Source organism: Trichophyton verrucosum (genome assembly GCF_000151505.1).
Source record: "Trichophyton verrucosum HKI 0517 chromosome Unknown contig00695_1.f1.exp, whole genome shotgun sequence".
In the NCBI taxonomy this organism is placed as follows: domain Eukaryota; kingdom Fungi; phylum Ascomycota; class Eurotiomycetes; order Onygenales; family Arthrodermataceae; genus Trichophyton; species Trichophyton verrucosum.
In genome coordinates, this window is record NW_003315276.1 from 51,511 (window position 1) to 74,599 (window position 23,089).

The 23,089-nt window shown below is 38.9% G+C and overlaps 6 protein-coding genes across 6 annotated transcripts; 2 read left to right on the forward strand and 4 right to left on the reverse strand.

The window, feature by feature from the left end:
* Positions 1–318: 318 nt before the first annotated feature.
* TRV_06348 (glycosyl hydrolase, putative) lies at positions 319–1,819 on the reverse strand (the record flags this gene model as incomplete). Its single annotated transcript, XM_003019584.1, has 3 exons — positions 319–882; positions 944–1,647; positions 1,714–1,819. 3 exons carry the CDS (start codon positions 1,817–1,819, stop codon positions 319–321), a joined length of 1,374 nt encoding a protein of 457 aa, XP_003019630.1.
* An 807-nt stretch (positions 1,820–2,626) lies between these two features.
* On the reverse strand, positions 2,627–5,080 carry TRV_06349 (uncharacterized protein; the record flags this gene model as incomplete). The annotated part of the gene is made up of 3 exons (XM_003019585.1): positions 2,627–3,763; positions 3,828–4,286; positions 4,340–5,080. The coding sequence occupies 3 exons, from the start codon at positions 5,078–5,080 to the stop codon at positions 2,627–2,629; spliced, it is 2,337 nt and encodes a 778-aa protein (XP_003019631.1).
* Positions 5,081–12,873: 7,793 nt separating this feature from the next.
* TRV_06350 (RNA polymerase II mediator complex component SRB4, putative) lies at positions 12,874–14,963 on the forward strand (the record flags this gene model as incomplete). Its single annotated transcript, XM_003019586.1, has 3 exons — positions 12,874–13,142; positions 13,202–13,587; positions 13,648–14,963. The coding sequence occupies 3 exons, from the start codon at positions 12,874–12,876 to the stop codon at positions 14,961–14,963; spliced, it is 1,971 nt and encodes a 656-aa protein (XP_003019632.1).
* Positions 14,964–15,116: 153 nt separating this feature from the next.
* TRV_06351 (uncharacterized protein) lies at positions 15,117–16,757 on the reverse strand (the record flags this gene model as incomplete). Its single annotated transcript, XM_003019587.1, has 5 exons — positions 15,117–15,215; positions 15,278–15,417; positions 15,479–16,273; positions 16,350–16,497; positions 16,659–16,757. 5 exons carry the CDS (start codon positions 16,755–16,757, stop codon positions 15,117–15,119), a joined length of 1,281 nt encoding a protein of 426 aa, XP_003019633.1.
* A 952-nt stretch (positions 16,758–17,709) lies between these two features.
* Positions 17,710–18,963, reverse strand: TRV_06352 (uncharacterized protein; the record flags this gene model as incomplete). The annotated part of the gene is made up of 1 exon (XM_003019588.1): positions 17,710–18,963. The coding sequence occupies one exon, from the start codon at positions 18,961–18,963 to the stop codon at positions 17,710–17,712; it is 1,254 nt and encodes a 417-aa protein (XP_003019634.1).
* Positions 18,964–19,528: 565 nt separating this feature from the next.
* Positions 19,529–21,796, forward strand: TRV_06353 (cytochrome P450 alkane hydroxylase, putative; the record flags this gene model as incomplete). The annotated part of the gene is made up of 7 exons (XM_003019589.1): positions 19,529–19,535; positions 19,632–20,330; positions 20,405–20,500; positions 20,575–20,994; positions 21,124–21,387; positions 21,477–21,607; positions 21,647–21,796. 7 exons carry the CDS (start codon positions 19,529–19,531, stop codon positions 21,794–21,796), a joined length of 1,767 nt encoding a protein of 588 aa, XP_003019635.1.
* Between the last annotated feature and the right edge of the window lie 1,293 nt (positions 21,797–23,089).

Genomic DNA, 23,089 nt, shown 5'->3' on the forward strand with positions numbered 1-23,089 from the left:
CTGGTTTTCTAAAATTGTCCCTCATTTTGTGAATTAGTATATATACATATTGTATTAAGTCTTCAGCTTTTTAATTGATAATACATTGCATGTTTTATCTACTTTTTAACCATTAGAGAGTAGACCCTAGTGAGATCCAATGGGGACACTGTAGCTATACATAAATAAATTCATTAGACTAGTAAGCAGCAATATACAAGGGGCAATCAAAGAGAATAAAGGGAAGATAGGAGGGTGAAGCCATGAACAATCACTAGAAACAGAGGAAAACACCAAGAACACCGATTGCTCGTGAGTGTAAATGCAGAGGATGAATCCTTAAACAGACATCCAGTATGAAACGCCGCTTAGACTACAGAACATTAATAGCGTGAGAATAGCTGCTCCAGCTGTGTCGGCGCCGGTGATAGGCCTAAGTATCTTAGGCCCATTATCTTTCCCTTTACCAGAACCTCCGGGACCACCCAGGCTTATTCCACCAGAAGATTGAGTGACAGGGGGTACGACCTTGCGGATGAGATTAGATTGAAAGATTTCCATCGCAGCCAGTTGCTCTCCAACTCCAGTACTGCCGTCAAATTTTCCAGTGGTCCATTTAAGGCCACATGTGGTTCCCTCTTCGCCTCCGGTACATGCCTTTGCTGCTCCTCTGGCGCAAGCGCGTAGTCTGCGCATGATAAAGTCGGTTGAAAAGGGAGCAAACTGTGTACTAGCTGCCATCCAGCGGGAAAGATAAGCCTTGAATGATCTCTGATCTGTCTCGCAATTGCCCTGTTCCTCACACGAAATCTCAGACATGATATAGGTTTCGGGGTGAAAGAATGGGCGCAGGCCATCGAGAATCCCTTGAACTCGTTCTGCCCATTTGGGACTGCCGTCGGTCTATTAATGTTAGGTATACATTTAACAGTATTTGAAGTCAGAGCAAATTACGGTAGCTTACATAGTTATACATGGCAGCTGCTCCGAGGAGGTATACACCCGCGTTGTAAGTCCACTGGAGTCTGTTGAGCTCTGTGCAGTTCAAGGTGTCACTTGAGCCATCAAAGAACTGATAGTTCTCGTTTATGAGTCCTATCGCCCTGGACCAGTCCCATGTCTTCTCTGCCCACTTCGCATATGTCTCATTACCGGTATACCTGGCTAGTCGAGCGCCCATTTGAAAGAAGGCTCCGTTTGATATTGTGTTTTTATAGTCAAACCCTCTGTTAAACCGAAAGATCTGCCACTTCAGGCCTCCACCGCAAGTTGCAGTATCCCAGCGAGGTATCTGAGAGTTGAAAACAGCTTCAACTAGAGAAAGCCACTGCGGTTTATCTGATGGGGGGTTAGGAAATTTTCGTTCCGCGGCCGACATGGCTGCAATCGCCCAGAATGCTTGATCGTCGTTCCCTTCCGTCAAGGTTTGGTTAGGAGGCATGAAGTTGGAGTCTGGGCCAACTTGCCAGAGCATTCCTTGAGTGACAATGTCGTTGAACTGGCTGTCTCCCGTATAGAACCAGTAATCTATCAAGCCACCGAACATAGCTCCTGTTTCCCACCAGAAGTAGGGGTCAGGTAGGTTTCCCGGTACACCTCCTGGCTGGTGACCTGTGTAGTATTTCATCATGGCCTCCGCAGCTGTCTTTGCAGCAAGTTTGATCGAGTCTGCGCATTATCAGTATCGACGAGATTAGCACTGCAATGTACTCGAGTAGTCAAAGGCATACCTACCATCGCTTTCCAGGTCGAGTTTGATCGCCGACGCAAGCCAGGACTGTAAGAGAAGAAGCAGAACGACCCATCGAGGGGATAAAAAAGACAGACGCTTCAGCTTCATGTCCGCTAAGCATGTATCAGGAGCTTTCAGCCCGCGTCGAGGTACCACTTGAACGAGTTGAGTGCCTCTGGATGAGCATGAAGGTCAACAAACTGGTATAAAGCGGCTATTACAACAAATCTAGCCTGATCTAAAGCCTAGAAAGCGTGAATATCTCGAGAATAGAGGCAAGTGTGCGGGTATGCTGAGGCTGCAAAGGTCAAAGTGAAGGCGTGACGTCGTGAAGTCGAATGCTCAGGAAGTTGACGAAGCCCACGATGACTTCATCCGCGCGGAAGAGCCAAATCTCTCATTCGCACAACAACTTTTCGCCTTTTGCGACGAAAGCAGCGGACGCCATTTTCATTTATTTCATTATATTATATATATGGACGATATATATAAATTTATGCACAGAATGAAAGGTATAACCGAGATGGTTATACTCATGCATCGTTTTTTGATGGCTTCTGCCGTTAAAAGCTGCCAAATCAACGTCATCCCGCTGTCATCTCGCGACGGTGTCACAGATCATCATAAGCCGTTAGTTATTGGCATCAGCAGTCTTGTCTGTGTCATGTTCGATGTCAGAGCGGACAAGAGACGTCGTTCAGATATTTATTCCACGAGCCATGAGTTTACTTGGTGGATTCGCTAGGAACAGAGCCGATTGGCGCGCAGATCGCAGCTAGGGTTACGAGAGATGATATCACCATGTCCTTGGCTTCTAACGTGAACATGTATTCGAGAGTTTGACAACTTGAAATTTGCTACATGAGAAGAAAAGAAGAAGAGATGGAAAAGGGAAAAGACTCATTCAGCCCAGTCTCACGCATCGTCCGTCTTATAGTTGCCGTCGGGTCGCCCGCTTAGAGTATCGACCATCTCTCGGAATTTGAGCCAGAACTCGTTCTTGGGCCGTCGGTGCTCCCAGTCCGTGTCAGTCGCTTCCAGCCCATCCTTACCACCAAGGGGGCTGAAGACCACCTCGCTACCTCGAATGCCGATGACGACGGTAGACATGTCGTCTGCCGCGATCTCGTCCGGGCTCTTGTCAGCATACTCTTCGAAATGTTGAATGCATTTGAGAGACATGCGAAGGGCGCGGATACGGTCCATGGGAGAGGGCTTTCCGCCTTGCTGGAAGTGACCTGGGACAGCAGAGCGGGATTCGAATCGTCCCTTAGCCTCTTCCTTGATCATGTCGGCTATCACTTGGGTGGTGTATGTGGCGGACGCTCGCTCGTTGCGTAGGATAATCTTGCCAGCGTGGTTGGCACCGCGGTCGGTAGCAAAGCTTTTTCGTAGATTCTCAATGTCGTTGGCAAGCATCTTGATACTGATACCCTCTTCGGGGATATACACTGCGTACGCGCCGACGGACAACCCAGCGATGGTGGCAATGTAACCAGATCGTCCTCCTTGCGTCTCAATAACAAACACTCGACGTCGAGAGGAGGAAGCTGACTGTCTAATGACATCGCAAAAGTTAACCAGGGTGTTGAGACAAGTATCACTTCCTAGGGAGTATTCTGTTCCGGGGACGTTGTTGGAGATAGTAGCAGGTAGCTGGATCATCGGGATCTTGAAGGCATCATAGTCCTTTCTTGCTTTTCGCAATTGGCTTACAGCAGTGAATGCTTCAAAGCCTCCGATGACAAATAAGGCATCAAATTTATAGAGCTCAAAGCATTTTGCAGTGGTCTCCATGTCCTCTGATGGGAGGCCACGGTTAGTACCAATTTCTGAGCCACCCTCGTTGACCCACGAGTCCGACTCGAGCCATTTGACCTCTCTGACAGAGCCCAGGGGTTTATCGTCATGATGCCTACAGAGACCTGGGAAGCCATTGTAGATTCCAATGGGAGTGTGGCCGCGAGCCAGACAGTATGCTACGGCACCTCGGGTAGCGGGGTTCATTCCACCAGCTGGAGCTCCGACATGAATAATAGCAATACGCATTCTCTGTCAACATCAAAATGATTAGCATCTATAATTAGCAATCTCTCGATTAAACGCTGAGCCATACCTTCGCTTCTGGAAGTAGCAGTTTTGGATGGTGTGGTGTGGTAGTGTTGATATATGCTCTGTGGAGAGCCATGAATTCAGAGTCACGCAGTGCCATGGCAGTAGCAAAGTCCTTCTTCGCTATGGCCTCAGAGACACTTTTCGTAACCCTTACAGCCTCGACTAAGGAGGTCCTTTCGATCTTGTTCTCTCGGATAGTGATGATTGGCGAAGGGGAGCCCGGCTTGGCTTCCAGGACAGCCTTGACAGCTTCAATGCCCTGGAGTGTAGCTAGCCATCGGTCATAGGCACAGGCTGCGCCACCTCGTTGTGTATGCCCTAGGACAGTGACTCGGGTGTCGAGCTGCAGCCGATCACTGAGAATATCTTTGACCTTATTGGACGTGATCTTTTCAAGATGACTGTCCTGGGCTCCCTCAGCAATGATAACAATAGTTCGTCGTTTACCTCTTCGTCGGTTCTATCGATCGTTAGTATATCAAAACAATTGGTAACCCAATCGCGGAGAATTACCTGAGTGATGATATCACACATGTCATCCTCCCAGCCGTCTCGGGGAGGCATCTCGGGAATAAACAGCCAGTCCGCTCCGGTACTGATGGCAGACATCAATGCCAACCATCCACAATGCCTACCCATGACCTCTATAACAAAACCCCGCTGATGGGAAGAAGCGGTATCAAAGACCTCGTCCACAGCCTCACAGATCCGGTGCAGGGACGAGTAACAGCCAATGGTAGCATCTGTTAAGGACATGTCATTGTCAATAGAGCCCACCAGTCCAACAATATTCAACGACTTGAAGGGCTCAATCTGTTTTGAGCTGAGCTCTCCATTCTTCACCAGCTCTTCCAGTAGACCGGGCCACTCGGAGCGAAAGATATCAGCTCCAGTCAGCGAGCCATCACCGCCACACACAATAAGGGCATCAATCCCACGAATAACCATATTCTTAGCGGCTTTTAGCCTCCCCTCACGCTCTCTGAAGGCCTTGCACCTTGCAGACCCGATCAATGTTCCTCCACGAGACAGCCATCCCCGGACATCCTCCCAGAACATTTGCCTAAAGTAGTCCCCTCCCTGCACTAGACCATCGTACCCTTCGTGAACAGCGTAGGCCTCGCAACCACAGTGAATCGACATGCGGATAACGGCTCTCACGGCCCCGTTCATTCCAGGCGCATCCCCCCCACTAGTTAGAACGGCGATGCGGCGCTGCTTAGCCGGAGCTGCCACTGGCGTAGGGGCAGCCATCTTGGTCTCTTGTTCAGCGGGCGGTGTGTGTCACTGTAAAGATCGCGGTCTTAGGGTATGTACTGTCGTCCTCCGATTATTCAATTGGGGCTCAGGTGCTCTTCGAGACTAACCGGGCAGCCGTGATGTGCCTCCAGGTGATGAAGCTCTTATCTTTATATAGTTTGTTTTTCTTGGTGGGAGGGAATTTCCTGCTGCACTCAACGTCGGCTGCGGCCAAATCGGAAGCTTACCAGCCGCCGAAGATAAGAAGTCATGGAGACAAAGGAGAAAAGAAAAACCATCACTGACCACTGTCAGACTCTTCTCAGCCTGCTCGTCTTCTCATCTCCGCATCGTCATGTCGCTTTTTATGTCTTCAGCTTCATCGTCATCGCGAAAAGTAGCTTGAAAGTCACGAAATTTGAGTTTGTCACGTGTTTTTGGTGGGAGAATTAAACTTCAGGACTTCCTTGGTACATAATGTGATTAATAGGCAACGCTAGTCCATTCTGGGACCGGAAAGGATGAACTATTCAACGCATATTATCCATACCATAGGGCCGTCTGGGGGTTTTTTGGAACGGTGGAAAAATTATTCCGAAACTATAATTTAAAAAAGTACTAATTTATTAAGGAACTATAGAAATACTAGAGATATTTTAAAATATTCTAACTAAATATATATATTTCTACTAATTTATATATAGATAATTTTGTAGTACTAAAGATATTTAGTACTATAATAGATTAGTACTGTTTAAAACTAATATAAGCTAGTACTATAATATATTAGTACTCTATAGTACTATATATTAATATAATATTATCTTAATTTAGTATTAGAGATTCTATATTAAAGCTCGTTACAGTACTATATTCTACTATAGAAATAAAATATTCTACTAGTACTAGGTAAAATTAAAAACTCTAATAGCCTATTAGAGCTATAATATATTATTACTACTACTAATATTAATAGAAATAATATATTAGCTTAATTTAACTATTAATAAATTGATAATAATATATAGTTCGGAGCTAATATATAGTATTAATAATATATAAAAAATTTAGTAAATATTATAAAGTATATAAGTAAAAATAGCTTGAATTTAATCTAATTAGTTATTCAAATATAGAATAATATTTCTTTATATAATTATTATTTTTTAACTTTAGTTATTAAAAATGAAACTTATTTTCTAATAGAACTAAATTAGTTAGAGCCTAGATTCTAAAATAAAGAGTTTAGACTAGTTAATTTTATATACTTTATATAATATTCTAATAAATAGATATATATTACTAATAGTTATAAGTTTTAGTAAGAGTATATTAAGTTATTCTATTATTTAATAAGAGGATAATATAAACTAAATATTTAAAAATTTATAAGTTAGAAAAGCCTCTACTAAATTATTATTAGAAAATACTATATTAAGATAGAGAAAATTATTAAATATATTTAAGTACTCTATATATAATACTTAGAGTATCTTTATTAACTCTAGCTCCTCTTCTAAAAATATATTATAAATATTTAACTTAATTATCTTTTAATAACTTTTTTACTATAGTAGAAACTTCTTAATATTTTTATGGTTAGTATAGTAAGTAAGTAGCTTATAGTTATAATATATATCTTTACTAGAGAAAATATTATAGTTATTTATTAATATATATTCCTTAATCTAATTAAAGTAATATAGACTAATATATATATTTAGCCTATTTTTTATAGTTTAAATAACTTTAGTTTTATATATTAGGCTAAGTTTAGTTTACTCTACTTACTAGCTTTCCACTAGCTCTACTACTTCTAGAGTAAATACTACTAATAATGGTACTTTACTTATTCTATAACTATAACTTTATAATATTATATAGAATCTATAAATATTAATAGTAGATATAACTATATTTATTAGCTACTATGGTAGCTAGTAAGCTATTTCTATAATAAACTAGATTTTCTTCTAATTATAGATAATTGGAAAACTAATTATAAGAATAAAATTATTTCTTATAATTATAGTAAATACCTTAACTAGTATATTAATTCTATTATTATTCTATAAAGTAAATATTACTAAAAAAATATATTAAATAATAGATTAAATCTATACTTTTCTACTATAATAATGGAGAATAAATAAAATTAACATAGAAGCCCTTATATACTTCTAGAATTAGTAAAACTCTAGATAGATAATTAGAGATTATAAATAGCCCTAACCTCTTAAAAAGGGGAACTTCTATAGTACTTAGAGATACTACTTTTAACTATTTAAAGTAAAAATTATAGATATAAGTAGATAATAGGCTATTTTTAATAGATCTATATACTTACTATAATATGGATTAGAGGGGAAAAATATCTATAGATTAAAAGTAAGATAAATTTTTAGAAGGGTAGAAATATACTTTATAAATCTATACCTCTTAAGTAAAGTAGTTTTTCTTATAATAGAAGTAATTTTATTGATTATCTATTAAAGAAAAATACTTTAATAATAATATTTATTATTCTCTAAAATATTATAATCGAGATTGAATTTATTACTTTTATTAACTATATAAAAATAATATAAATATTATCTAATTAGTTTTTTAATTTCTATATTATTATTCTACTATGATATATTATCTAAAAATACTGTATAGAATATAATAATTTAAATAATCTCTTTATTAATTTAAGTAGTAACCCCTTTATTATCTAGCTTAAGTATATTAGTAGAAAGGACTCTAATAATATTATTAAAATTAGTACTATACGGTCTAAATATTAAAGTAAAAATATTTAAATATTTATTCTAATCAATATTACTAATTATAAATATTAAGTATATACATATAAGAGTTTTATATATATTTCTATATAAACTAAAGTTATTAATAAATAAGAGAAATAATAATAAAATAATTAAGTTATTAAAGTAGAATATATAAGTAAATTATTCTTAACTATATATTAAAAGTTTTAATTTACTATAAGGTAGAGATATTTAATAATAAAATTTTTCTTTAATAATATTGGAGCTTATTAAAATTACTTAATGGAGAAAATATCTAACATTATCTATATTATAATTTAATATTTATTAGTAGATTTCGGAGCTTACTCTAAATATAATATTAATATAAATAGAAATTTATAAAAATATTTTAATTACTAGAATATATATTTATTTTTTATTTCTTAATAATAAAAATTTATTCTTATAAAATAATAAATTAAATCTTACTAGTTTATTACTATAACTACTAATATAATATTAAAGTATACCTTATATTTTAATAATGGTTTCTCTATAGTAGAGAGCCTCTATTTTTATATTTTTACTAATGAAAATTATATATCTAATATAATTATTAAAACTATCTTAATAAGGGTATTTAATTCCATTATAAATATATAAAATAATATTAGAGGGGAAAATTAGCTTATTCCATTTATTATAAGCAAAGTTATTAAAGTAGTATTTAATTAATCCACTCTAAGTATAAGAATACTAGAGCTTAATAGGCTTATTAATAAGTTTAGTTATCCTAATATAAAATTATCTATAAAATACTAGAAATTTTATTAAATTAATAATTAGTTTTATTAAATTTTAGAAGTAAATCTTCTTTATAGTTATATTTATAAGACTTTTATCTATAGATTGGAGTATTAGAAGCTATAGAGGTAATATAATTAGTATATTTATCTAGTAGAGAGGTATAATTAGAAATTAAAATTTTAAATATTACTTTAAAATATTAAATAACTTAGAAAATTTTTATATAGAGCTTATATTATATAAAAATTGGAGTATTTTAAGTAATAATTAATATTCTTTTTTAGATATACTAAAGTATTCTACTTATAGCTCTAATATTAGTATAAATATATTTATTAGAGTATTAGTAGTAGTTCATAAAATATACTCTACTAAATTATTATTATTATTATTATATTCCATAGATAGCTCTATAAGTAGCTCTATAAGTAGATTTATAGATAGCTTTATAGGAGACTTCATAGAACTACTAAATTCTCAAAAATTAGGCTACTTATTATATGATATTTTAAATATAGTTTTATATTATATAATAACGGACTTATCCTTATAAATAACTATCTATAAAAAATAATAAAGTTACTTTCTCTTTAGTTTAAGCTCTTTATCCATAATTTTAATAATTTATTCTCTAAACTTAAGCTCTTTACTAATATTTTAACTATTTTACTCTTTAAACTTAAGCTCTCTATCTAAAGTTTTAAAGTTATTTACTTCCTATATATCTATTAGTAATTAACTTTATTAGAGGGGAGATAAATTTAGAGGACTTACTAATTACTTTATTTTTAATACTATTATTATATCCCTTATATAATATTCTTATATTTAGCTTATTAAGTACTCTATATACTTTCTATATAATAGGAAAAATCTCGTAGCTATTAAATATATTAAAGCTAGATTTAATAATATATAATAGTAATAGTAATAATAATAGTTAGAACTAGAACCTAATATTATATAGTTAGCGGGGTATACTCTAATTAAGTAAATAAAAGTAAATAATAGAATATATTAATTCAATATTATTTAACTATTTCCCCTCTTATTTAAACTATATATTATTAGCTTATTAGCTTAATATACTCTAAATATACTACCTAGTAAGTTATAGACTATAAAAAATAGCTAGGGAAAGTTCTCATATTGGTATTATAGAAGTATAAGTATATTTTAATAATATTATAAATTATAAATATCGAAAATATAAGAGTTAAATAAATATTAATAGAATAATAATATTTAATTAGAATAAAAAATTAATAAATTTAAAACTCTATTAAAAGGCTGGATAATTTTACTTATTAAATTTCTAGAAGAATAAAATTAATAATTTAGTATAGAAATTATATATAGATATAGATAACTATAAATTTAATTCTACTAAAACCACTCTTTTAGAGATAATAAAAGAATAAAAATATAAAATATTAGTAAAGATGAAAATAAGTTAGAATATATAATTTATAGAGCTTAATATTAATAACTAATATATAATATGGAGATATATTATACTAAAGAAAAAATTAAATTAAGAATAAAATATAATTATAGATATATATTTATATTTTAATACTTTTACTCTATTTAATTAGTTCTCCTAATAGTTTACTATAAAGAAATTTTTTATAGTTTTTTACTAGGTAGTATTAATTATTAATTATAATAAGTTTTTAGAAAAGAGGAAATAGTATTTCTATAGTAAGTAATTAAATATAACTATAGGTATTAAATTACTAAGAGGTTATAGATATATATATAAATTTTATAGTAGAAATAAAGTTATATTTAAATCTAGTTAAGTACTCTAATAAAATATATAAAATTAATAAAGTATAGAAAGATATTATTAATTTTTAAAATATACTTACTAATTTTAAGAAGTATAATAGTATAAATAGATCTAAATTTATAGAGAGAGAAGAGTATTCTTAAAGAACTAGCTATAAAATACTAATAGTAGTTATATATTAGAATACTAAGTAGAAGTTAAAGTTTACTATAATTTCTAAGTAATTAAAAGAGTTAGTAGTTACTACAGTAATAACTAAAATAAATTATTATATTTAATATTCTTAATTAAAATATTAAAATAAATATATTTTCTTCTTTATATAATAAGCTTATCTATAATAAATACTTTTTCTTCCTTTTAATAATTATTTATTTCTTTATAAGATATTAGTAAGTAAATAATTTTTACTCCTAATAATATTCAATAACAATTAACTAAATACTAAATTAAAACTAGTATTATAACTCGTTATAAAAAGAAAATAATATAATCTAATAAAACTAAAGTTAAAACTAATACTAAAGTTAAAATTAATTCTAAAACTAATATTACTATAGAGATAGTAGAAATATATAAGCTAATATATTAGAAATATTTGGTATCTATAGCTACTTCAACTCTTAAAGTAGCTTATAATAAGCTTCTAACTAGAAATAAAGCTTACTAGTCTTATATTAAAAATAAAAAATTCTATACTCTACTTTTAAAAGGCTTTAAGTATAATAAATTAAAGCTATTTAAAGAGTTAGATATATACCTAAAAGCTAAAAATTTAACTATAAAAGAAAAAAAGTAGAAAGCTTTAGTATAGACTATAGGTAGAATAAATATAGAATTAAAGGACTTTCTAAAGAAGAATTTAAACTAGATATCTCTAAAGTAAGCGGCTCTAAAAACTATAAGTATTACTTTTATTTCTTTTACCTCTATTAATAAAGAGGTCTTTTGAATACTATAGAAAATAAAAAAGCTTATAGAGGAGAATTATAAAGAAATTATAAATATTATTTTAAAACTTAAAGTAAGTAATTTAGATATTTATTAGTATTTATACTTATACTAATATATAATAGAAAATTAAAGATATACTCCAATAGAGGCTTCTAGATTCTATAAGTTACTCTACTATTAGTAGTTAAGCTCTAGCTATATTTTATACTCTAACTACTCTAGATTTAGTTCTAGCTCTATACTTAACTTTAATAACTTTAAGCCTATATAATTAATATAACTTTAAAATATCCAATATAATTAGAGGTAAGAGGTTTTTTAATTAAATTTTTAATAATTAAACCTTTATTTTAAGTATAGAATTATCTCGTAGTAAGTAAAGAAAAGTAAAATAATATTTTCTCTAATAATACTTTATATAATACCAATTTAAGGCCTTTAGAAGAGGACTTATTCTAATAATAATAGTTTTAGCCTAAATAAAAAAACTATTACTTAAGTAATTACTATTTAAGCTATAGCTTAAGTTACTACTTAAGCTACTATTTAAGCTACTAATAAAGCTGCTACTAAATCTATTATTAAAGTTACTACTAGATCTTATACTCTAGAATACTTATAACTCTTACTAGTAGAGTCCCTATATAGGGATATTATAGTATTTAAATATACTTAGATAGAATATATTTATTAAATTAGCTAGTTAGATAAAATAGATAAATTCCTTAACTCCGAAGTTATAGAAGACTTAAAATTAGAAAAATTAAATACTATAGAAGAAATTTAAATAGTAAATAATAAAAATAACTTTCTAAATCTATATTAGGTTCTAATTTATAGTTAGTATACTAGAGTAATATAATAATAGATTTTAATTTATAGTTAGTATTAGAGTAGTATAATATTAGTACTAGAGTAGTATAATAGTAGATTTTAATTTATAGTTAGTATTAGAGTAGTAGATAAATAATAAATATAATAAATAAATTTTTAAAATAAAGTATATTCTAATAGTTAAAATATTCTTCTTAATTAATATATATATAATAGAGTAATATACTAAACTAGCGAATATTCTTAATATATTTATAGTATAGGCACTATTATATAGTGAGCTAGAGCTCCACTCGTATTGGAATAATAGATTTGGCGTTCCGAAAAAACTCAATTTTCCCCTATGGATGTAATATTTGGACGCTTCCAATACCTGATTAATATTAAAAGTGCACCTAAAGCTGCGACCATCGACCAGTTGACGGGGAGAAAGACAAAGACAACAACGTTGGAAGGGAAGAAGGGAAGCGAAGAGAAGAGAGGACTAGGGGATATATAGTGATGGAACGGTTTGAATGACAGGGGAACTGGGCGCGATTGATTTTCTCCGTGGTTTTTTTGTCAGATCAATCGGGGGATACACCGCAGGCACCTGGCCTAGACCCGACCCGCGTTGACAGATAACGAGCTTCAATGTGATATTTGATAGCCTGCTTTGAAAAATGTCGGACTCGTTTTCTCTACCTCTACGGCCTGTTCGGAAGAAGATTGACGATACAGACACCTTACCGATCAGAATTGCCCAAATCAACGCACAGAGGGGCTCGTTCAAGGATGTCACCGAAGAGAGCTTGTCGGAGGAGATCACAGCCCTTCGCGTATCGGGTAAACAAGAGCTCGATATACAGGGGACAGAAGAGTCCGGAAATAATGCTGAAGATAGAGAGCAGCAGCTCTTTACCAGTCGATCAGAAATGCTCGAGTTTGCGACGTGAGTGCCTGTGCGTCAATATAAGAGTTCCAGCTCCCTGGCGCTGACCCATGAATTAGACAGGCTCAGATCGAAGCCTGCTATGCCCTTGATTTTGTTTCCCTTGCCCTCTCAAAGTATACGCCGCGGCAGGTAGAGGCCTCCATGACCCCTTATGTCAAGCAAAAGATACCTAGTGGTTCTCTAGGTGTCGACCGAATAAGGACGCCCGACCGAACCGAGGCAAATAAGAAGGATATCGAGCTTGTCTCCAAAGGGTGGAAGCTAGAGAGCTTTAGCTCGGCAGCAAACAACCTTCTGGAGGCTGCTACTCGTCTTCAGAAGGAAGTGGCTGCGGAGACAAAATACTGGTCTGAAGTCTTAGCAATTAAAGAAAAGGGATGGAAGATATGCCGGCTCCCCCGCGAGAGACAAACCCTTGGAGTACAGCACGGCTTTCTCGAAGGTATGCATGTTTTCCTTGTCTCTTGGGATTTTGCCCACTCCGATTGCTTACAATGAACAGCTGCCCCGGTGTTTAGAGATCGCGGACTGGCTGCACTGAGACGGGCGGATGATGGGTCCTTGTACGTTGACCGGGGAATACACGCAACACCTCCAAAAGCCGTGCGTATTCGAATACAAGACGATGGAAATATCGTGGGAGTGTCCCAGCCAGCCAGAATCAAACATGACGATAATACATCCATTCAGGAGACTCTTATTCACCAAGCTAGGGACTCGCTATTCGAAGAGGAACTGTTCTATGAACTAAACCGTGAAGCCAGATCCCTTATTCGCCATGGAGTTGAAACAACACAGAATCAAATCCTTTTTCAGTTGAGCGATAACCGCCAGGTTCTTGTCGATTTAGTGCCGGTGGACGACGCAGCCGCCTCTGACCAAGATATGACCCACAACCTTCCAGCCAACGACCTTGCGCATGCAATTGCCTGCTCAATACGCCTCCTATTAAATCACGCCCACCGGAAAAACCACCGACGTCGAACGTCTATACCCGCTGCTATTTCAATAAAGAAAAAGCCAACTGGAGAATACTCGCTTCTTCAGCCCAGCATCGCGTATCTTCAACACAGTTCCCACCTCCAATGGCTTACTTCGTGTCTTCACAATATTACCGCCACTCTATTTTCAGCGGGGCTCAAATACAGATACTGGAAGACCAAACCCCCCTCAAAGGACACTCAGGAAACGGTCACCAGCCAAGAAAAATCTATACCACTTGTAGAGTCCCTTGTAGACTCGTTTCTTGGAGTACAGGAAACTAGAATGGCTGGAGGTTTCTGCACGCAGAATAACTGGTATAAGATTATGGTTCGTACTGATCTCAGCCCTAGCGCCCTCGGAACTGAATTCGTTGTCTGGACCGTCCATTCTGCTCTCCCGCAAAAGCATATTACCCAAAGATTTGGCACTCGCGAGGATCTTAAGGAATTCCTTCTTTACTTGTTTACATTGGACATTGTCCATAATATCCCATTCCGCGGGAGTAGGAAGCCTGTGTCTTCTGCATCCGGTGCATCTCACGAGGAAACCGAAGCCACTGTACACGGTGCAGATGGGGCTGATACCAAATCTACAACCTGGGAGCCCACATTTGCTGAGGATGGGGAGATAACAGCCTCAATGCCCGGGGAAAAATACAATAAGAAGCTTAAAGTGACATTAAACGAAGAATCATTAGAACTGCTTTGTATGTCATTAAGCTCGACAACTGGCATGGTAGAGGAAAGTAAGTATATATGGCATGTGGACGAAACTAAAGGTGAACCCCATACCACTCTTCAAGAAACCCTCAGACGTCTTGAGGCCGGTGGGTGATCAAGTGAAAGCTTCAGATACATGACCTTTACTGTCTATGTACTTAAGTGCCGACGATTTAGTTGAATCATCAAGCAAAGTTTCGGGAACTTGCTGAACCATAATTACAATGGTATACAACTTGAGAAGATTTATTATATCATGTAGGGCAGTTCACGCCCTAGCACCCTGTTCCAGAACGGCGAGTTCGTCAAGTAGTTGAACTGTTTCACCAGGATTAGATATCCACGCAGTGGTGCATGCAAGTCGTGCCTAAATATAAGATTATCAGTTAGGAAACATGAGTCAAATGGATAAGGAACTATAGTCCATACCTTAAAATCATTTGCCCCAGCAGAAAGGAACTGGTCTCCTATATGCAGAGTTTTGGATCTATCAATGCCACCGAAGTACTTCTGGCAAGCAAGGACACCCCACGATTTATCCCCAATATCTACAAAGACATCACTTCCACCTATCACAAAGTAGTGGATTAGTGTCACCGTATTATCGCAAATAGACTGCGGGTACCTTACCATTGAATGCGCAAAATGGAAGGCGCCTGCCAACCTCAGATGTTTCAATAGTTTGCTGCGCCACCAAAACAGTCTCCTCCAGTTGCTCACGATGCATTCGATGTCCCTCGAGCGGATATATACCCACGGCCCTCTCCTTTCTCAAAATTGCAGCGGGGAGCCTCAAGTTACTGACACAGTCTCGCAACGCGGCCTCCGCGATGTCTAGTAACTCTTTGATATCCTCATCGTTCCACTGCTTCATTTCATCCAGCTGCCACTCGCTCTGGGGCTTATAGGTGAGCAGATCGGGGGACTGAGGATCAAATTCATACATGAAGTTGCTCTCGCCTCCAAGAACAGTGAGATGATTCTTTTGCTTGACGCTGAGGTCAGCGGAGTCCTTGATAGCTTCCAGGAGGCCCTCGAGGCGCTCTTTGTATTTTGCAGCAGAAGAGTATCCGGCAGCAGTCACAATACCGACTCTCTTGTTTTGCTTCAAGAGAAGTATTATCCTCTTCACAACTGGGTTATCTGCCGTGAGAGAACACCCATCATCATAGAGTGTTACATCTCCGTCAAACGTAATCAGCTGGACTTCACTACGGCGAACAAGACCCATTAACTGAGCAGTATTAAGCGTGAGACGGATATCATTGAATGACGGAGGCACAAATCGTCTGTGACTAATAAACCTCTTGTTATCCTGGTATATGAAGGCATCTTCCAGCAGTAATGGTGTAAAGAAGGTACCAACAGAGGGAACTAGCAGTTTCAATGTAGATTTTCCACTAGCTCCCGTTTTCTGGAGTTCAACTATGGCCAGAAGTCAGTCTAGTGGTTTATCTAGTTATCTGTTTGAGTATTTTTTTTTTTAATGCAAACCACATACTGTGGTCATTGATCAGATGTTCAACATCCCGCATAATCTCAACATATCTATTATGTGTCCGTTCGGCAAGATGTGCGAGGTTGGGGCTGTTTTCCTTGTAAGCAGCAGTGGGTTGCGAATGCAGAACGAAGGGAACTGCAAGAAGGCCCTATATAAACCTATTCAGCGCAGGTTATTCAGCTTTTCCTTCCTGAAGAGCTCACCTTGATCCATTCAATCTGATATTCGTAACACAATGCGTTAGTCCAGATATTGAGTTACCCGGGAGCAGGAGACTGGTGTACGGCTGATGATCTCCTTGGATCTTACCAGTTGGTCACGGCGATGTGACTGTGAAGAGATGACGGTCAGACATGCAAATTCTATTATCCCCGCAAAGTACAGGATACAGTGGAAAAGTCCAGCCATATTCCTTAAGGCATGGAGAGTGTAGGATCATTAAGCTTACCTTGAGGGCGTCTATTTCTGGTGTCAGTATTTGTGTAGTTATCGCCTCCCCCGGCCCAGTTCCCCTGGGGTGTTGGATGTTACTTACACTCGACACGGTAGCGGGTAGTCATGTTTCCTGTCTGTCTAGGCGCTTGATCTACTTACCTCTCTATGGCTCTAGTTCCCTTCTTGTTGGACGTTGGTTTCTTGATACTTTTTGCATCGTCGGTTAGTTAACTTGTACCTCGGGAGTGGAACGTGCCCAAAGGCGCTGAAAGGCGGGCAGGTCTTGGCGGCAGAAGGGACGGGCTTTTCCATGTTTATCTCAACGTCAACGGTTTGTTGCTCCTACAGTTATCTATCCTAACTAGATACCTGAGAGGTATAAACAGAGGGCCTTGCACCCGGAGAGATGAGGTTGCCATCACAGTTCTCCTCTGCATTTCCGCCTTACTACCACTACCACTTGGTACCTCAGATCCACCAACAAGCGACTTTTGAGCTTTGTTACTAGTTACTTAGCTATATCACCATGTCTTCTGTTGCCAATTTTGCCATCATTCGGCACCATCTCAATAATCGGTTTTCGGAGACTCCGACAAGCTTGGCCGAGTATAGCTTCGTTGCTGCGTCCATCTACCTCAGTCTTAGCTACTTTCTACCTCCCACATTCGCAAGTGCCTTCCTTGCCCGTCTAGCAGTGCAGTATAATAAGTTACTAGAGGAGCCGGGCTATATAGCAGGATGCAAGGGAGTATGACACTCGCCCTCGGCATGGTCGATCCCATCCACGTTAATAACATTATTCGTAAGAAGATTTTCTCACGCCAGGTGTCAAGGCTGAGGGGCTTAACTTCTGAGTTTCTGCCGTAACTACTCTGTAGTTACCCCATAGATCTCCCTGTAGAACAGGCTGCTTGTCCAACCTGCTCTATGCGAGAGCCTGATCGTCTGCGGGGGCATCTATAACATTGCTTGTCGTACTGACGACTTTTGGAGCTTGCGGAGAGAGAGACAGCGGCTCGATCTCCTGGTCAGACGATGATGCAATGCTATCACGGTGGCGGACATTTTCGTCTTCGTCCTCCCACATAATACCACTGCTATCGTCATCATCAATGGTATCAGCGAAGACATCCGCCGCCCCCCTTAATGCAACCAGGCGCTGCAGGGTCCACTGCAGGTCCAGGAGATCCCAGCTGGGCAGTGGCAAGTTTTCGGGGTCTCTGGTCGTCAGGACGATCTCTCGCCCAGACGCAATCTCCTCGCCTGTAAAAGTGTTCCAGGCCCTGTAGTCCTTGGCGATGCCAACGAGATCCTCCGGTATGGTAGGGTCAGTCAACAGGTCGACACCCTGAGCTGCTGGTTTCCGCAACGGCAGCCAGTAGAACTTGACAGTGAATTCCTTGCCGTCGTCGGACCGGCGAATTGGCTGCAACCCAAACAAGCCCTTAGAATGCCACCTATAGATTGTAGGTGCAAAACACAGCAAGTTCTCCACTACCTCGGTAGTGCCTCGTGGGAATGCGGCGGCCATCCAGGTATTAACACGACGCTCCGTCCAGAATAATTGTAGCAAAACCCAAAATCGGTGTTTATTATTGTCTATTGAGAAGGAATTCCTCAATGAGTGCGGAAATATATGTGCCGCGTCAACGGGGTCAAGAGATTTTGTAATTAGGCACCTATTCTCATCTCTAAAAAGACATTGCCTCCGTGCTGTTGACGATCGAAAGGAGTCTCTGCGCTGGCGTTTAGCTGGAGGTGTGGCTGGCTGCGACGTTGGCTGCGGGGCTTGCTCATCTTCGTGGACGTCACGGTGTAAACCTGCTTGTCTCTCGATGGTCGAACGATGAAGCGGGGATGACTGGCTGGGAGTCCCGCGCGGTGAGGCGAGTGGGGACTGCGGTGCTGATGGTGATGGGGAGCGGGACTTCCAAGGATCAAGCTGTTGCCATAGGAGAGCGACATTTTCAGTCTGATGATTGAGTAGCTTAAAAAGCTCTGTCCGCTGATTCGGGTCAAGGAGAGCTTCGAGTATCTCGATGTCCGCCAGCCACAGACCAGCCCAGGTAGTAGAGGAAATTCCCTGGGGGTGAATTCTTCTAAGCAGGTCCTGTAGCGAGCTTAGCAACTCACGACGTCGTTCACAAACGAACTCCTCATTCGGGCCGTGGGTAGTCATATTGGAGATTTCGGCGAAGAAGACGGGGGAGAGGGCTTCGAATTCAAATAATACTTACACTAGGATGCGGTTTGAGGCTTGCAGCAAGGTTGTCTGGTCCAGGAAGTCTGGTCACTATATTATTCGCGGTTGCAAAGTTACAATTGGAAGGGGGAAGAAGTTTAAGTCGCGGGTAAGTGGGTCACCTGACGCCTCTAGCCCTATTCGTTTCGGTTAGAAGGAAGATCAAAGCATTCGATTGGTTGAAAGGAAATAAGCATTATGTTAAGGTTCAGATCTGTGGCTTACATCATCAGTCTCTGCCATGCGAGGCCCGAGGTGCCCGCGATCTACCTGACGGGCGTGCGTGCGTGCCCCTGCTAGTTAACGATTGCGATGGCAATAATGACATATCTGTGCTCTCATACACGATCGAAACAAGATGGTGGGTGCCTATTACGATACCTTCCGTCACAGGTAGTTAAGTCGGACGGAATATCCTCGAGTGAGGGAATGCGACATCATATCCTGCCTGAAATCATGATAGTATTCAAGAAAAAATCTTACGAATAAGGTCATTATTAACATGGATGGTAACTAACTACCCCGTCTTCCGGAGTTCCTCTGTTTCGCATTCGCGGGAACCGGTGAAACATGGTCCATCTAGTCCGCCGTAACCAGATAACTAGTTAACTTCAATATAAGTAAATACGTGGCTGCCTGGACACTCACATCCGTTCTTGATTTCAGCTCGAATTACTTTCCATCACCATCGACCCGGCACAAGAACGAGCAGTTAGAGATGTTCTTTCCCCTCATTGCTGCCATTGTGGCAGCTTGTGGTATTTACTATGTATACCTTACCACACTTGACTATTTGGCGCTGAAAAAGATTCGTGTACGCGAAAGGACTCGACTTCCCCCGAAAGTCGAACAGTCTCCAGTGAAGTTTGGCATCGACTTCTACGGCAGAGTCTCAAAGGCAGTTGAAGAGAATCGCTACTTGGAATTAGAGATGGAATTGCTCGAAAAGCATGGCGATACCGTTTCGGTTTCTATGTTTGGGAAACCTATGATCTTGACTCGCGAACCAGAAAACATCAAAGCAATGCTTGCCACCCAGTTCGAGGATTTCAGCCTCGGCGCCTCGAGGTACAACAGCTTCGTGCCCATGCTTGGTGACGGTATATTTACCCACATGTATGGAGGGGGGGAATCGGGTCAACCATGGCGCCATTCCCGCAGTGTTCTGCGCCCACAGTTCGCAAGGCAGCAAATCCAGGATCTTGTAGTTCTGGAGTCATTTGTACAGAACATGTTTAACTTGATCCCAGAAAAGAAGACCGTCGACCTTCAGGAACTCTTTTTCAAGCTGTCAATGGATACAGGTACTGGAATGTATCATTGACAACCCAACCCTTAACCCAAGCCATCTATCGCTAACCTGGTGTTGACAAACTAGCAACCGATTTTTTATTTGGTGGAAGTGTCAATAGCTTATTACCAGACTGTCTTGCACAAGAGTCCCAGTTTTACAATGACTTTACTCGAGGATCAGGTACGGCTTCTTTATCCCCCGCCTCTATTTTTATCTATTGAGGTTTAGATGGTAATAATGCCGGCCTGTGGTAGAGATTTTACTTCATCGAATTACCCTCCAAGACTTTTACTGGCTCCAGAAAGACAGTACTGAATTCAAGAAGATATGCAAAAATATGCATGCATACTTGGATAAATTTACAACAAAAGCTATAGAGCGACAAGCTTCTGGCAAACCAACCAGCCACGATCTAGGTGGAAAGTATGTTTTTCTAGAAGAGGCTGCAAAAGAATTCCAGGATCCAGTCCGACTTCGATCAGAGCTTTTCAATATCCTGCTTGCTGGTAGAGACACAACTGCTGGCCTTTTATCTATCTGCTGCCACCAGCTCGCAAGACACAAAGACGAATGGTTCCGCCTTCGAAAAGAAGTAATCGAAACCTTGGGAAACCGAAAGCCAACATATGAGGATATTAAATCCATGAAGTATCTTCGCTATGTTCTTAATGAAAGTCAGTTATATCGTCTCTTTACCGTTCACAAGCTCTATTCTGTCTTATGCATGTCACTGCGCCCCGGTCTGCAGCAAACGTACCCGTTTGTGAAATGCATACTAAGATAATCTGGTCCCCGTCATTCAGCTCTTCGTCTCTTCCCAGTTGTACCATCCAATAGTCGTGAAGCAGTCAAGCCTACAACACTACCTCGTGGTGGCGGTCCAAATGGAGATCAGAAGGTTCTGATTCCCAAAGATACAACTGTATTATACTCAGTTTGGAGTCTTCATCGTTCTGCAAAAATCTATGGTCCAGACGCAACTACCTTCCGCCCCAGCCGATGGGAAACTCTCCGAGTGGGATGGAACTACCTACCATTTAATGGTGGCCCTAGAATCTGCTTAGGCCGTAAGTGAAAGCTATCTCTTTCTTCCTGCGGCATATTTATTTGCGGGAGTTTGAATTGCGGTCTGATTTACCCATGCTAACCCTTGTAGAACAATACGCATTGACTGAGGCATCCTACGTGTTAATCCGTCTTTTGCAGACATTTGAAGATATTGAGAACCGAGATCCAAATCTCCACTTTATCGAGGACTTGAGGCTGACCCTGGCATGCCATGGAGGGGTAAATGTGTCGCTGACAAGGGCTAACTCCAAGCGCTAGTTGAAGCAGAGCTTGTGGGGTATTGCCTTTTCCCCTATACCTCTTGAGGTGTTTATGAAGGCACCATTCAAACTCAAGCCCAGTTATCTTAGAAATGTTCGAGATACAAATCCACCTAAAGCTGAATGCAAAAAATTCAGCTGCAGATGAAAAGGGTTGGGAAACACATAGCTAAAGTTAAACAAACGACTGAACCAACAGCTACCTAAATGATAAAAAAGCAGAGAAGATACTCCATTTCAAAATATGAAAAGAATGTTACTGTCCTTGTTCCTCAAACCAAGTCCCTGGATTCACACTCATCTGCTGACCTTCACACTCATAATCATTAATAGTTGGGTCTATGAAGCCGTTTGAAGGAACTCGTTGAGGGAAATATCGATTGATATCTTCTAGGGCCCTATTGGTTTCGTGAGATTGAGAATTTTTCTCGAGGTATTTCCGCATTGAGTATGACAGACCCATAGAGACCATAAATCCAGCCTGCGACATAGAGCTCGTAGCTGAGTGGTATTCTCGGGTGCCGGCAGTCTGACCGAGATGTCGATATTGATGACCTAGAAGGTTGGCTTGGTGAGAACCGCGAGTTTCGTTACCGTTGCTCGTTGGCGTCCTGTGGTGGCCTGTTGAATACATAGCCGGGTGACTGGAACTTGATACCCTGGCTACCTTCGAGCTGGAGTGGATCCAACTATTCTCGTGGATAGAGCTTGATGTTCTTGCGGATACAAATTCTCGAGCATCAAGCTTAGAGGCGTAAGAAGGTTGGGTATACGTTTGTACCTGCTGGGAGTTGACAAGTTCTAGGTTTGTCTCACATAGAATTCTATCGTGCCCGGGCACAAGATTCTGGTCAGACACTGAGGTACTTTCCTGACTGGCATGGCGACCCAGGTCGAGATGGCATCTGTTACTGATATTGTACCCAGGAATTCGGCGCGATTCATTAGGCAACCCATTGGTGGCTTTGCGCTTTCTATCCATATTGAACAGTTATAGAATACGTCCAACAATGATGCTAACTTGATCAATGTCTCAAGGAATTGAACAGATCAATATGAACGCTCAGAGAGTAGCAAAATTAACGCAATGTTGTAAAGGATTCCATAGGCAGCATGGTGTCTAGTCTTGCCTGGCCTGCTTGTAAAGCCACTCGAGGGGCATTCGGGTATGAGCTTTTGTGGTTTTGCAATGCCTTGGTTGGAATGCATGAGACGATTTAACCAGCTAGATAAATTGAGATCTTCTGCCTTGTCCGCCTGAGTATGTATGGGGAAAAAAAAAAAAAATTAAATCAAGCACTACCACCTTGTCCAGCCCCTGGAAAGGTGAGGCGCTGCTTTCGACCGGCGCTCTGCTTGTGAGCCTCGCAAAATGGTGTATAAGGCTAGGCCCCGGCCAAAACTCTGAGGGCTGTGTTCTATATATGCCAGGGCATGCTTG